This window comes from Manis pentadactyla, chromosome 9, assembly GCF_030020395.1.
Source record: "Manis pentadactyla isolate mManPen7 chromosome 9, mManPen7.hap1, whole genome shotgun sequence".
Lineage (NCBI taxonomy): Eukaryota > Metazoa > Chordata > Mammalia > Pholidota > Manidae > Manis > Manis pentadactyla.
In genome coordinates, this window is record NC_080027.1 from 12,729,825 (window position 1) to 12,745,167 (window position 15,343).

The following is a 15,343-nucleotide window of genomic DNA, read 5'->3' on the forward strand; positions in this document are numbered from 1 at the left end:
AGAACCTCTAAATTGTTTTATAACTTTATTTTCTTGTGATTGTAAAAATAATATATGCTCACTGTAAAAAAATTAGAAAATACATAAAAATATAAAGAAGTATAAGCCTTTGTAGCACTTCCTGTTTTTATAAAGTTTTCCCCACCCTGCACTTGGTCGCTTTTAGGTACAAAAACAGGACTCCACCTTCATCCTCCATAGGCCCACCCTGCTAAGCTCAAGCCAACCCTCCTGTCTCTCAGAATCTCGTTTTATCAGTTCTTATTGACATTGGGGCAGGGCTCAGAAATGCCCATGGCGAGCTGAATGCATGAAGCAGGCATCCAGATTGCTGATGGAACAGTAAGACCCCCTGCCCACCCACTGCCCACACCTTCCCTCTTCTGGGCCTGATCCCACTCCCCGAAACTCCATCCCTTCTCTTCTGTTCTATTCAGATCCTCCTGTTTTTCCAGCCCAGCTGGGGCTCTGCTTCTTCCAAGAAGTATTTATTGTTTCTGATGCAAAAGACTCCTGTTTGAGTTCCACACCATTTGTCCTTACTTATAAACTGATGGCATCAATCGCGTCTCTCTACCTGTCTAGGGCCTATTTCCCAGTAGCAGAAGCCCCCATACTTCTTGTTTCTCTCCTGGCACCCATCCTAGAGTCTGGAGAGCATTAGGGGCCTTCGAAATGTGACTGTCTGGCCTGACCCTGCCAGGGAAGGGCGTGTCTGAGTGGTGTCCCCCCCCTTGAGCTCTCCTAAGGAATGAGGGCAGAGGCTGGAAGGCCACCCCGGCCCCCGCCCCATCCCTGGCTTCCTGGGAGCTTGTCCCCCACTCCTCCTAAAGTTTACATAGCAGTTAATCATCTGGATTCCCAACAATGAGCTCTGCTCTTCTGGGCACATGTAAAACTTGAGTTTGGTTGGCCTTTCACACGAGAGGCTTCTAGAGGTAAGGAGAAATCCTCTGTGCCTGGCTAGTTAAAGACAGAAGGAAGGTTGGGACCCTTTCCAATGCTCTGGCTTCTCACAGGGGTCCTGGAGGTCAGAGCAGTGCTCTCCTTTCTCCTCACAGCACCAGGGCACCCACCCCTCTCATGCCTCCTGGAGCATTATGCCCAGGGCCCAGGCCTGGTGCTCTCCAACCCCACCTACCCGCTGCCAGGGATGCGATGGAAGAACACTGACCTGCGACTCGAGGACCAGGGTCCCCAGAGTGATCAGGTCTCCCTAAGTGATCCTGGACAGCTGATGGGGAAGGCCAGGTAACCTCTAATTTCCTTCTGGGCTGACCTGCCTGGGGATGCCATGCTGTCTCCTTGCCTCTGTATTGGCACAGTGGGTGGTGCTTCCAGCACAGACCCCAGGCCAGGCTGTCTGGTTTGCACCCCAGCTCCTGTACTAGTCAGTCATGAGACTTCAGGCCACCTACCTAACTTCTCTCTGCTGGTGGTGATAACAGCTCCTACCTCAGGGCGTGGCTGGAAGATTGGGTGAGCCAACATGCCTGAAACACTTCTGAGTGTGCCTGGCATGGACAAGTGCTATCCAAGTGTGGCCATCCCTCTAGCTAGGTGCCTGACCTCTTCATGTCATGGTCCCAGCAGGGTGCTGGGAAGAGAAGCCAAGAATGGACCCTGAGTGACTGCACTGGCCCCAAGGAGAACCTCCCGTGGGGACGCAGGAGCATCAGGCAGGTGGAGGGATCCCATGGGGAGGCCCCTGCCGCTGCCACGAGCAGAGCACGTAGCCCAGGGGTCAGCAGGTGTGACTGCCAAGACCACGGATGGGCCACTCAGTCTATCGGGGTCGCATTCTTGTCTCGATTTGAGGCCCACCGGTAACCGTAAGAGGGTAAAGCTTTGAAAGAATATATTAGTTGTTTTGATTAACTTCCCTGCAGGGTGAAAAAGGCCTATAAGACAAAAAAGCAGAAGTGCAGAAAATGATCGTTTTTGATTTTAATAGTTGTGGGGAAAGTTATAAAATAAAATAGACAACACAGAGCCCTAAGACTCCCTCAGACTGTGATAACACAGGGACACAGAATGTAAACAAAACAGAGCCTCCAGACAAGGTCATTATATACTATGTGACTTCGAGAATACTCCTGGACACTCTAAAGTAAAATAAAACAGGAGTCTTCTAGAACAATCTGTACATGTTCAGAGGGAAGTCAGAGAAGGCTCCTTCCCTCAGCCCAGGGATGTGCCCCCACTGCTCGGGGGTTTGGCTTCAGGGGGCAGCCCAGCCTGCTGTGTCCTGTGGGCCTCTTTTGAGTTGGCAGCCTGGCTCAGCCCCTGCCCATCTCTCCCTTCTGACCCCTTTCCTGTTATTAGCAGGAACATCACCAGGCTGAGGGAGTCTGGCTGATTCCCTCCGATGGAGCCAACAGCCCAGGGGTGGCTCTTACAGGTGTTCAAAACCCAGCCTTGCCATTTGAAAAACAGAAAAAAGGTTATAAATATAACTTGTTAACTGTCTTTTACTGTCCTCCCTCTAGAAGTTTCTGATGTGTCTGGTCATTACTCTGTCCCAATTCTTTGCTGCTGTCCTAGGGTTTTTCCCTTAACCAGGAAAGGAGCAGGCCTCGCAGCCTGGCCCTGTACGTGTCTTATCTTCCTAGTGCCCCAGGCCCGTGAACCCCGAGCATATCACAGACTCATCGTCCCACCTGGCTCGCCCCAAAAGCTGCAGCCGGACGGGGCTGCCAGCTCTGGAATGGTGACTTGTTCCACAAAAAGTCTGTTACCGAGAGACAAGGGGGCTCTTGGGGACTCTGAGGCTGGCCTCGCAAGGCTGTGGGAGAGAGGCCAAACTGCAGGGCAGGGCATGCAGACGTGCCGTGTTGTCCTGGCAGAAGGGGAGGAACAGAAAGCTCAGTGCCCCTTCCAGACACGGGCGGAGCAACAAGGCCTAAGAGTGAACATCTCAGGTGCGAGGGTGGAGGGGGTCCGGGCAGCCACCCGAGCCAAGGCACAGAGGGGGTGCAAAGCATCCAGGATAAACAGGCACATGGGGAGGGAGAAAAGCCAGCTCCATCCTCTCTTAAAAACAGTCACCATTGGCACCAAATATATATTAATATCTGTACATTTGTCATCTTTGAAAAAGGAAGTGGAACTTCCTTGGCACCTTGTTACTGATTTCTGAAGAATGAGGTGATATGTGGAAAGGCCTCCTGTGTGCTCGCACATCTACAGCTGGGCGCGCATGCGCGTGTCCCTGTCAAAGGCAGAGCCCCCTGCAGCCCTGAGTATTAGAAGCGCTGCCGGGTGGGCTGTCGCCAGCCCCCCAACTGCCTTTGTTTGCAGGGGTGCTCTTTGCCAACGTTCTCAACTCTGCCATCCACGGGTGACCAGCAGCCCACGCTCTGTGCTCCAGAGGGATCACCCTGGGGGCGACAGGATCACCCTCGCGACCTCCTCCGGGAAGTAGGTCCTATCTGTGTAGGCATGGTGCTTCAAACGGAAGGCGGCCCTGGCCTCACCTCCGCCCCGTGCTCATACGCATCTGGCCACACAACAAAACACAAACATGAGCAGAGGTCGGTACACGGCCAGAGTGAGCACGTGTGCCTGGGGGCTCCGGTCCTGACCCCCAGCGGTCCAGCCAGAGGCTGCAGGAGGGTGGGCCAGCCAGGCAGCAGGCAGGCGACCGGGCCGGGCCTTTGCCACTCAGAGGTGGTGGTTGCTCTGCAGCAGGGAGGTGACAGTGTTCTGCAGGGCCACAGCCACCTTCTTGGAGGTTTTCCTCAGCAGTGGGCTGTCGGGGTGGTGTTCCTTTAGGTGCAGGACGTGGCCCTCCTGGCTCTCGGACGTGCAGCCACACTCCTCACACACGTACAGCTTGGCCCGCCGCTCCTTGTAGGCGTACTTCTGCTGCACGCCGTGGATCTTTTTGAGGTGAGACTCCAGAGAGCAGCGCTGTGTGAAGGCCTTGTCACACAGGCTGCATTTGTAGGGCCGCACACCTGCGGAAGCACAGGGCTAGGCATCAGGGACCCGGACATGGAGGGCAGACCAGCTGACTCTGGGGAAGAAGAATGGACGGAGGCCTGTCCGTCTGCAACACCCGAGTGGCCTAACTGATGAGCTGAGGCCTCTGCCCTGGGCTCCCAGATGCCCCTCCCAGGCCACCGGTTCCCAAGTGAGCAGGGCTTAGCCAGGGGGCTCCGCTCACCAGTATGGGTGCGGACGTGCCTCTTCAGGTCGAAGGTGTCGTTGAAGCCCTTCCCACAGTAGGTGCAGAGGTGTCTCTTGACGTCGTTGTGACACTTCATGTGGCGATTAAGCATGCGCTGGTAGGTGAAGGCCTTCTGGCAGATGTGGCAGGTGAAGAGGTCTCCGCTGGGACTGTCCCCCAGGGTCACCTGTGGGTGAGGATGGTGTTTGTGAAAGACATCCAAGAGTTGGGGCTGCAGGTGGGCAGACTGGGAGAACGCAAACGCGAGCCCCTGGGAAAGCCGTGCCCACCCTCCAGAGGCCACACCTCTGTGCCGCTGGCTCACGGACAACAGCGGTGGTGGGGCACAAAGGAACCTCTGGGTCTAGGGTCAGCTTCCTGTGGGTCCCCAAGTCCCCCTTCAGGGTTGCTACCCAGCCCCTTTGCCACCTCTACAGATGGGCAGCTAACCACCTAGAGAAGCAGCTTGATTCACCATCAGCAACTCTGCCTGCTAGAAGGTTCTCCTTCATGGAGCCCAGATCTGCATCTCTCTAGTTTCTGCTCTCTGCCCTTGTTCTATGCCTTATGACAGAGGAAGACGCCCGTGACACGGTCTCTGTGGAAGCCTTCTCAGGCTGAGGCCACCACCACTGTGAGCCTGGAGTCCCCCGCAGGCCAGCCCGGCCCCCCGGCTCCCCTCAGACCAGGGCTGATGTGGTACAGTTTGATCCCGTTGCCACTGTGATGACTCCCTTGCTTACAAAGTTTTTTCATTTTTTTGGTAATAAGGGAAAATCTCAGCTCTCCTCAGAAGTGGAGACGAGTACCGTGGGCCTCTCACTGAGCGCCAGCCTCGTTCCATCTCATGTCCCCACCTCCCCACAGCCTGGGTCACTCTGACGCAGATCCTGGGCACCCCAAGCCCTCGGAGGCGCACTGCCCAGTGGCGGCAGTGCTCTCCAGGCCGCGTGGCCAGCACGGGGGGCATGGCCTTGATGCCCCTCCTCTGCTAGCTTCTGTGGGTTGCTCGTGCTTTGTGGATGGCCCTGTCATACCTGGTGCACCCATCACACATCTTACTGCTGCTGGCGCCTGGGGGCCCCCCATGCTGCTAGCGAGTTGTGTACACCCACTCTCCTGCGCCTCTGCTCTCCCCACACCCTCCCTACTCGCTGGGGCGCACGGCTGAGAAGGAGGGCCGAGGGGCTCAGGGTGCTGTGCCAGCTGCCCAGCATGTGTTGATGGTTCCCCTCTAGTTATAACACCCACTTGGCCTCTGCAGGTAAGAGAGGAAGCAGCAGCATTTCACGGCCAGTTTCCTTTGGCCTTTTGGCACCCGGAATAGCGCTTTGAAAAGAACCCTCCCAGCGCATCACTGCTGCCAGGTGCGGCCAGATCCTGGAGCTGTCAGGAATGCAGGCCCAGCCAGGGACAGCCCTGCACTGGCCTCAAGCACCAACAGGGCTGGAAGTGACACACTCGGGTGAGGGAGAGACCGCCGGGCACTGGCCTCAAGGGACAGTTAGCCATCAAGTGCACTGCAGACCTCACTCTGGATGCAGCACAGATGGGAGCCCAGGGGAAGGTGCTGAGCGGGGCTCACGTCTGCCTGCTCTTCCTAGGACTTCTGTGTAAAGACGTGGTTCCCCTTAAGGCCAGGAATGCAACAACCGCCAGAATGGACTCCACAAAGTGTGTCATGTCTTGGAACCCCCTGCCTCTTCCCACTGTCACTTTGGACCTGCTACTCTTCTGTCCCACTTCCATCTGTGCCTCAGCTAGCCAGGTTCACTTCTCTGTGGAGGCCTGGACCGGGTCCAGGGCCAGCCTCTGCCTGCATCTCGTGTGCTCCATGGCTCGTGGGCTGGACACAGCTCTACATACATGCCCCTGGCCCTCGGAGACAGTGTGAGGGTTGGTACCTTCATCTTAGTGCGCAGGAAGCCATGGTCGCTGCTCTGGGGGTCTGCCAAGCGGCCCATGTCTTCTGAGGGCAGCTGAGCCACCACGCAGGGCCCAGGGGCCACACTGTAGCTGGGGTCCCGAAGGCTCATGTCCAAAACTAGGGGGCAGGAGGGGGGTTCAGCCACCGATGGCTCTGGCTCCTGATAAGGCTGTGGCGGGTAGATGCCCAGGCTGACTGTGGAGAGAAGAACAGCCAGGTGAGGGGCTTGGTGGAGGAAAGAGGATTTGAGGTCTTTCAGGAAGGCTGCCTGGCAAAATGAGCTGGCTGAGCCTCAAGCCTTTGTCCCGCCCTTTGCAGGCATGTGGTGGAGCAGGGCTACCCCCAGCCCACCACACGCAGCACCTCCCTCCTGCCCCATTAAGGTAATTACAGGTGACGCCAGGCAAGTGCCCCGGCCCACAGGCTTGCCCGCTGAGTAATTTGTGTCTTAGCGGAACTGGGAGGACCGAACCTGCCCTGCCAATTATCCCGGGAGAGCTGTCTGCCCGCCCCACCTGGGCCAGTCCCTCTGGATTCCAGGCGTCATCCATGTTCCCGCAGGGGCAAAGGGCACCGCTGGAGGCCCAGCGACTCATCCCTGCCCCAGAAGGGTCCCTGGTATTCTGGGCCACTCTGGGCCTCTCCTCCAGGCAGATTTGGCTGCTGGCCATGGGGGACTGGGGGGTCCTAGCCCCTTCTTCTCCCGGCCTGTCACAGCCCATCAGGACTCCAGGCTCCCCACTCCCGCTGGCCTAGCCTGGCAGGCAGGCAGGCTGGGTAGGGGTGGGGAAGGGAGGAGGTCAGGGCGCGGCAGGTGGATGTGGCGGCAGCGTAACAGTCTCCTGGGAGGCCTGCCCGCCATTATGCCACCCTCCCCCACGGCAGGGACCGCTCACTGCGCACAGGGAGGGCTGGGCTCCCACCCTCTGAGGCACCGATACCTGGCAGCCCTTTGACGCGGCCACTCCCCGGGCAGGCACCTTATGCTAAACGGAGCCAACACAGAGCAGAGGGGAGTCTCAGAGCCCGCAGAGCCGGGGCAGGCCATCTAATGTTTCAGTTTCATCAGTACTTTTCTTCCAAAATGGCTAACCTCTCTATGTAAAACCCTAAGCTAGGAATATCCAAGCTTCAGGAGGAAAAACTGCAGGAATTTAAGGATGAGTGAGCTTTAGGGAGAGGCACTTAAGAGGTTGAGTCAGGGTCTCAAATGCACACACACACAGGGCCCCCTGCACCCACTGCCGGTGGCTGGTGACGGAGAGGACGAGGACCCAGGGCAGGGTGGTCCCAGCCAGGAGGGGCGCTGCCCTCACTTCCTCTGCCTGGACACCTCGGGTGGTGACGTGGAGGCACATGGGGATGTGGGGGAGGCTAAGGGGCGTGCTAATGGAGAAGGGGTAAATATGGAAGCACCAAAGTTTCAGGACAGGCCTCTGCTCTCGCCCCCTCAAAACAACAAAGGTGAAGAATGCACCTGCCCCAGCCCAGAACCCGTTCTGCCGGCACTGGCGTCCGTCTGCCCAGAGACTTTAATAATGAGCCACCTCATTTGGGGAGTTGATTCACCAGTGCCTGGCCCTCGCCTGGCCTCTGAGCTGGCGTGGTGCCTCGGTCCCAGCCCTGGAAGCTGGACATCAGGCCCAAGCTCTCGGGGGTCCCTCTGGCCTACCCGCCAGACGTCTGTCTGTGCACATGGGCTGGGGGCTGGGGTGGGGAGGGCAGGGTGTGCCAGAGCGTTGGCAGTTTCAGATGCCAGTTTACCAGCTAGTGTAGATCTTGGCGGAGAATTCAAAGCTGGATGACAATTTCCATTTCTCAACCCAGGTAGAGGCCAACGGGAACCTCTGCCCTCTTCCGTCACGGTGTCGGATAGTGTGAGGAGGCTCCCAGAAGTTGGAGCCTGGCCACACCGCGACACATGGAGCAGCGCAGGGAGGAATGACAGCAGGTGAGGGTTAACTGGCTTGTGGCCAAAGCCAGTTGTCACTCTTGGCTGCTTTGTTCCTCTGGCAGTGGGCAGGGGTGGGGGGTCATGGTTAGGGTTCTCAGGATCTGGGCCAGTTTGGGAGGAGGCCTGTGACTGCCTCTCCCGTTCCACAGGAACCCTGAAATGGTGGTGCTGAGGAACTGGGCCTCATCTGGCCTCAGTACTGCCTCTACCCAGGAGGGGCAGGTGAGGCTGGACGGGCAGCCACACAGCTGCCAGGGAGGGGATGTCTGCCTCATCCCACCCACCCTGCCAAACCAGTGTTCCTGCCACCCCCGTGGACGTGTCCCTGCTGCTACCACACGCACAGGGAGTGCTCAGTGGTGTGCTGCTCCTGTCGCTGGGTGTCACTAAGTGGCAGGAGGCAGGAAGCAGAACTGGTTGGGCCCTGCTCAGGCTGCTCTCTGTCCCCTAATTAGATGCTTCCGGCAAGGCGGCGGCCTCTGTGGCCACTCATCCTGCCCACAGCTGTGGAGTATGGCAAGGCCAGAGCAGTCTGGCCTTCTCCCCACTCCCTCAGGGGTTCACAGGTTCCCCTTCGGGTGGCCCAATTTGCCTCCACCTGGCTGGCATTGAGGGCATGGGCCCGCCTCACGCTCAGCCAGTCCCCTCTCTCTTGCATTAAAAGCTGCTGGGCAGAGTACCAGGTCCTACCCCACCCAGGCTTCAGGGCACAAGGCCTGCTCCCCCACTCTCTGGGGAGAATAGGTGACCACACACGGCCAGTTCAGGCCAACTTGGAGGTTGGGGTTGAGTTCAGCTCTGAATGGGGGACCCCCTGTGACAGCACAGCCCAGGTTGGGATTAGGTGGCCCTGCAACCTTATCAGGAAGGGCGGGGCCCCCTGTGCCCTTCTCCCTCAGCCCCAGCAGGTCAGCTGGCCGTGCCCAAAAGGCAGCCAGGGCCAGCCAGCTGGCAGGGGCAGGCAGCCCTGCAAACACAATGGGCTTGTCTCTCGGCCTGCTGTTTCCATCCTGCAAATGCCAAGTTTTTCTCCCAGGCAGTGTCTTTTCCCCTTTCCCAACCACTTTTCATACCGTGTCCATAATGAAGTGAAAGTCATGCACTTCAGCCTTCAACCTGGGTGAACGGCCGAGCAGCGGGAACAGTGCTGCATGTGCACCCGCCAACCTTCCCATCTAGCCTGGCACTGGCCCCCCGTGGGACAGCACATGCTTGCTGAAGGTGCACAGTGTCAACTGGAGCCCTGGCAGCAGCAATGGCCACTCTTTGCTCCCATCCTCCCTGTGCCCAGAGGACTTGCCCCCCAACAGCTCTCTCTGGGACAAACGGCCTGGCAGCATTCCACCTCAGGTCACCCAAGCTTGGGACAAACGGTTTGGCAGCTTGGGTGACAGCTCTCCTTGGGACAGGCACGAGTGCCGTGTAGCCCATGGCTGGGTCAAAGTTGCTTTCTGTCCCATCCACAGCCTGGCTGTCTGTTCTCCCAGCCTCCCCTTCTCCCCGCTCCAACTCCTCACCACCACCACCACCCCGATGCATTCTGTGTCCCAAATCTGACTTTCTCAGTCTTTCTAACTCAGCCTGGAAAGAGGCTGCCCAGGTGCCCACCCTGCCTGGTCAGAGCCTTCAGTCTCCCCTTCTGCCTGGCTGTCTCCCCACGGTGGGTATGTATTGACACCAGGCTCAAGGAGGCTCTGAAGCAGGGGAGGGGTGGCAGGGGGCCTGGAAGGAGCCCTGGGAGGCCCCTGGCTGGGAGCATGTCAGTCCAGCTCCCAGGCTCCCTCGGGTGCCTTCCTGGCCTTGCAGGCTTGGAGATCCCAGCCTCATCCCTATTCCTGAGTTTCCCCTTCCGACCATGAGATGGAATTTGTCCCCAGGCACAGATGCCTGGGGTCCTCTCCAAGGAACCAGCATTTCTCCCAGGTCTGCACAGCCAGTATTTATATACAGAGAAACACCAGGGAAGGGAAGGGCTGGGGGTGAAGGGCTCTGGCAAGGCTTGTGGGCCTCCGGGGCCCAAACAGATGACAGTGAAACCACAAACCCTCCTTCCAATGCTCCCAGCATGAGCGGAGCCATCTCCCTCCCTTGCAGCCTTCCAACCCTTGTGCCCACCTCTGGGCTTTTTGGCAGCTTTGGGAGGAGTGAGGCCCCAGGGAAAGGTTCCGCTCCTGGGGGTGGGACTTCTAGAACCGGACTGCAGGGATAGAGGATGCGGTGTGGGATCAGCCCAGGGCCCCGGAGTCAGGGCTGCTAGGTGGGGCCTGGCTCCTCTGTTCAGGAAAAGCTTCTCCTTCCAGGCGCTGAGCTTTAAGGGCCTCAGTGGGCCCTCACAGGAAGTCAGACCTCAAAGGCATCCCTGTCCCCCAGGTCCCCTCCCCCACTGCAGTGGGAACGGGGTCAGTGCTTAGCTGGTCACAACGTGCTGAGTCTGTGAGGTGGGGTGAAGGAAACGTGCCCAGCCGGCTCCTGGGGTCATGGTTGGCTGGTGATGGAATGGCCCAGCCAGAGGACAGGCCACCACAAAACACTCCCCACTCTCCAGCCTTCTGAGGCACCCAAGCGTGGCCCGAAAACATTCCCTTTCTCATTTCCAAATACTGTGGGAAAACTCTCCAGGCCGCTTTTAGAGGCAAAATTAAGTTCTTTGACTTCTACACTTTGCTTGACCCCATAACACTTTCCCTCACCACAGTCATGAGGGCAAATTCTCACCTTCACCCTCCAGGTTAGACACCCCACCACCTCCCCCACCATCCTCAGATGACCCACAGAGTAGCCTGCACAGCATCCCTCACCTGGACAGCAGCAGCAGGTGGCGCAGACCCCCCAGAAGCCCTCCTCTTCACCTGTGGGCGCCCCTGGGGTTCAGGTCTCCCACGCCACTCCCGCTGTTGCCACCACAACTGTGACAGGGAAAATCACCGGGACGCAAGGAAGTCAACGATTTGAACAATCGGAATTTCTTTGTCCTTTGTTAAAGTCAATGCATGATCTGTTAGCCATTGAGATGTGAAATAAAGCTAAAAATAACAGCACACTGAGTCTCTGCAAGGCTCGCCTCACCTTTAACACAGTCCAAGTTCAGTTTATCAGATCCCAAGGAGCAGCTAAGCAGCAAGACAAACAGGTGAGGGAGGAGGCAGGAGCGAGTCGGGGGCTCGGCCCCTAAGCAGGCCCTTTGCAGGTGGAAGGCCAGTCCACTCACCTGGGAACTTGGCGAAGCAAGAAATTTAACAGAATCTTGGGCCCACAACCTGATCCACCTCAGATGAGGAGGCAACTCACTTCTCTTTTTGTCTCAGTATCCCCATTGGGGTCAGCAGGGACTTGCGGCACATTCCCTGTTTTTTAAGGAGGCTGTTGAAGAGGGCCTGCGCTTGAGAGAAAGGTAAGCTGTGAACATCCAGCCAGGGCCCTAGACCATTGGATCCTGGTGGCCAAAAAGATCTCACCACTATACCCAGTGCCTCCAACAATTAATTTAGGAGAGAAACTGAGGCACAAGCCCTCACAGGGCCCCTCACTGAGCTCACTTCACCACTTTACTACAAGGCCTGGCGCGGTGCCCTGGAGCCTGCATGCAGATCAAGGGTCAAAGTCGGTTGGTTAATTACGGTGTTCAGGGCATCCCTGCCCCACCCCCAGGTCTGGGGAAGGGGAGGTCAGAAGGAAACTGGCTTTCTCCTGACCAAAGAGTTTGTTGGGGGCAAGGGGTGCGGGGAATATGCCAGAAAGGAAAGACATGTCTGTAGGGCTTCCAGAGGAAGATGCCACGGGAGGAAGAAATAACTTAGGTTACTCATTCTAAACCCCGACGCTGTCAAGGCGTCTTCCAAAAATAAACTGGGTGTACGGCTTCCCTGGGGCCTGGTCCTCTGACTGTGGGGTGGGCTCCCTAAAACCACTTTCTGCTCAATGGTGTCATCTGCGAAATTAAAGGACGCGAGTTTCGAGCAGATGTGAGATCTGATTCCACCTCCGTCTTCCGGACTTGGGGAGCCTTCCCCACTGACTTCTCAGCCCCCCCGTCGGCCCGACCCTCCCCACGACCTTCTGGCCACCAGAATGGGAAGGAGACGGGGGAAGGAGACGGAGAGACCAATGACGGTGTCTTAAGCTCTGAGTCGTTTCTTAGATTTTGCACAAACCGCGGCCGAACTCCAGCACGCTCCCTGCCTCCCAAAGTGGCATCGCTCCAGTGACCTCCTCCCGCCCCATAAAAGTCCCGACTTTCTGGATTTATGACTAGAGATTGGAGGGTCGCCTGAGCAGTGACACACCCCGTTGCCTCCCCTGCGCCGCCGCTCGGGCCGGTGGAGGGGAGGGCGGCACCGCGCGCCTCGGACGGGATCGGCTCTCGCCCCCACCTAGCGGCCCCCGCCCGCCCTCGGCGCCTCCCCCGCCCGCCTCCCCCCTCCCCCCGCGCCCCGGGCTAACGGAGCCGCGGCCGCTTAAACATTAAATCGGGCGCCCCCGCTGCGCCGGCCGTCGGGCTCGCTGCCGCAGCGTCCCGCACGCCCGCCGCCTCGACAGGGCCCTGCCGCGGGGGGCCGGGGGCCGGCGGGCCGGGCGCTCACCTGGCACGTAGATCTCGCCGCGCTCCTCATCCGGGAGCTCGCTCCAGTTCCTCTTGCACGTGGAGACGCACGGCTTCTTCACCAGAAACGCACGGGGCATTTTCGAACCCTCTTCGAAACCCTCGGGCACCGTCCGCTTCCGTAGCTGGAGCCGGAGCCGTCCCACCGTTCCCGGCCGCGCTGGAGGTGGGCGGAGGTGGGGGGGCAGTTCAGCGAAGGAGTCGCTAAGAAGCGAACCCGCGTTCCGCGGAGACCCCGTGCCCGGGACGGCGCACGCCGGGGTCCAGTTCCGCGGAGCTGCTGCCGGCCTCCCTCCGAACGAGGTCCCTTGCAGCCAGGTGCACCGGGCGGCGGCGGAAGCGGCAGGTAAGCGTCTCCCGCTCGACTGGCGTCCCCCGCGGCCGCTCGGGAAGTCTTAAAGTGCGAGCCGGACGGACGGGTTCACGCTTTATTGGCTCGCGGCGTTGTGTGTTGGTGGCTGGGGCGGGCGGGTGGTGATCCGAGCTAATTAGCTTGGAGTGGCCCTGGGAACGACGGCGCATGCGTTGGGAAATAACGGTGACAACCCACCTATTTGTTACCTGTCGAACCGGTTTCCATTCCGCTGCCGGTGAGGTGGCCTCGCGGCCTGGGCGGGGTGGCTGGGCGGAGGCGGTGGGGTAGGGGGGCGGGCGGGCGCAGGGCATCCAGCACTCCGCTGCCCAGCTAGCCTGGCCGCCGCTGGCCGGGGCCCTTACAGCCCCGACTGCAACCATTCGCAAGCGGGAGTTTCAGAATTTCGGAGTTTCCGAGGGAGCAGGGGAGGGGAGGGGGCAACGTTATTTGCACCCGCGCTCGCGCGCTCAGAGGGTGACGAAATGAAACTCGCCCAACTGGGCCTGGCCTGGCTCCGCACGCCCCGGGCTCCTGGAGAGGCGTGAAGCCGTCGGGCGGGAACGGGCAGCCCAGCCCACACTTGTTCAACCGGGCCCGTGCCCAGGTGGCCCCGGATCCCAAAGGCCTCGCTGAGCAGTTCGTGGTTCAGCTTAGAGGTATTTGCTGGGCACCGGCTCCGTGCGGACAGGCACGCGGGGCCTCAGGAGGCAGGGCAGCGTGCGGGTGGGGCTGCACCCTCCACCACCCAAAGCGGAGGGCGCCTGACGGGCGCCGGGTGCTGATCACTGCCCAGAGCCGGTCCTCTGGCCCGGAAGTGTGGAAGGCTTCGTGGAGGAAGGGGCATTTAGACCTCTCTGAGCTCACTGAGATCCCCAAAGACCCCAGGGCCTTAGTCACTGGGGCTGACACCCCCACAAAAACCCTCCTCCTTGTCTCAGATGGCCAGATTTGCAGCAAGGCCGGAGGTGAGTAGAGGCCTGAGGACTCCTGAAGAAGTCAGGCCAAACCACCTGTGCCAGGTGGCAGCCACAGCAGGCAGAGGGATCCTGTCCCCTTCCCCCATAGCCCACCCTTGGCTGAGGATCAGCCTGGGGCCCCTCTCCAGCCATTCATCATGCTCTGCCTAGTCCCCAGGCTCAGCTGGAGGGAGGCCTGCCGTTCTCATAAGCTGGGGAGCATTTGGTGGCTTGCATGAGGCACATTACTGTGACATTTTGGCCACTGGCTACAGCTGGGTTTCTCTCACTAGCTGACCAGTAAGGGCAGGGATGGGACCCCGTCCGCTTTTTAGCTCTCCTCCTTTCCCAGTATAAAATAAACTAACATTTCAGAGTCCCTACCACACATACACCTTTCTCACATATTAAATGTTTGCTGGAACAGATTAGGAGGAAATGAGTCTGATAAGTGAATTCACACAGTTCAAAAGTCAGGAGTGTAAGAGGAGCAGCTTGCTGATGGTAGACTTTCAGGCAGGCCCTATACATCCCCAGCAGGCCTGCTGAGGTATATACCCCTTTGGGAGAGGAGTTAGGGGCAGATGGGCCTCCTTCACTTCTTCCTGGAGCCTAGGAGTTTGGCTCACATATGACCAGGATGACCATGGACACAAGAGGCAGCCTTTCTCACTGGGGGAGCAACTCAAATGCCTCCAGTTATGGAAAGAATGTTACACGGTATGTGGAAGAGACCCCACGAGGGAGGGACATACATCCATGCTGTCTACTGCTGTATCTCCAGTATCTACAACTATGCCTGTCACACAGTTAGTTATCAATAAACATTTGTTGAATGAATGTTCTATTTTTCTTGACTCATGTGACCCACCCAGACTTTCATGTTTCAACATTTGGCAGTGGCATGAACATACAGCGCATTTCTTTACTATAAGAAAAGCAATGGCACAAGTTGAGGGATCAAAGGTAACTGACACTGGCTGTCAGGAAGACTAGAGAGTGGTGGGACTGTGGAGAATGTGCCTCTCTAGAGGGGTAGTGACAGTTGTGTCATTTGAGCACAGAAACCCAACAGACCACTTTCCAAGAGAAGCCAGAAATCCAGATTTATATTGTGAAATCTACCAATTTTAAAATGATGACTCAAGTTTCTTAAAAACATGGAATGAGTCAAACAAAATATGTTTGTGGGTCAGATTTGCCACATAGGTTGCTGGTTCATGGGCAGCTCTAGAACCAGACAATGTGTGTGAACTTGGGTAAACCTAGAGCTTAACTGTGAGCTCCGTGAGGGCAGGCCTCTGCTGCTCTGTTCACATGGTGCCAGGCAGACATCATTCATTCCTTAATTCAACAATTATTTATTGAACATCAGCCATA

The 15,343-nt window shown here is 58.1% G+C and overlaps 1 protein-coding gene across 1 annotated transcript; it reads right to left on the reverse strand.

Moving 5' to 3' along the window:
• Positions 1–1,934: 1,934 nt before the first annotated feature.
• OVOL1 (ovo like transcriptional repressor 1) lies at positions 1,935–13,049 on the reverse strand. The gene is made up of 4 exons (XM_036929379.2): positions 12,633–13,049; positions 6,076–6,293; positions 4,169–4,358; positions 1,935–3,959 (listed from the first exon to the last, which is right to left on the reverse strand). Exons 1-4 carry the CDS (start codon positions 12,730–12,732, stop codon positions 3,664–3,666), a joined length of 804 nt encoding a protein of 267 aa, XP_036785274.1. The 5' UTR covers positions 12,733–13,049; the 3' UTR covers positions 1,935–3,663.
• Positions 13,050–15,343: the final 2,294 nt, after the last annotated feature.

Excerpts from the sequence above, each read along its gene's own strand:
- OVOL1 (XM_036929379.2), bottom strand. The coding sequence starts at position 12,732 with ATGCCCCGTGCGTTTCTGGTGAAGAAGCCGTGCGTCTCCACGTGCAAG. Across the intron at positions 6,294-12,632 it reads CGGCGAGATCTACGTGCCAG|TCAGCCTGGGCATCTACCCG; the intron begins GTGAGCGCCCGG and ends TTCTCTCCACAG. Across the intron at positions 4,359-6,075 it reads TCCTGCGCACTAAGATGAAG|GTGACCCTGGGGGACAGTCC; the intron begins GTACCAACCCTC and ends CCTCACCCACAG.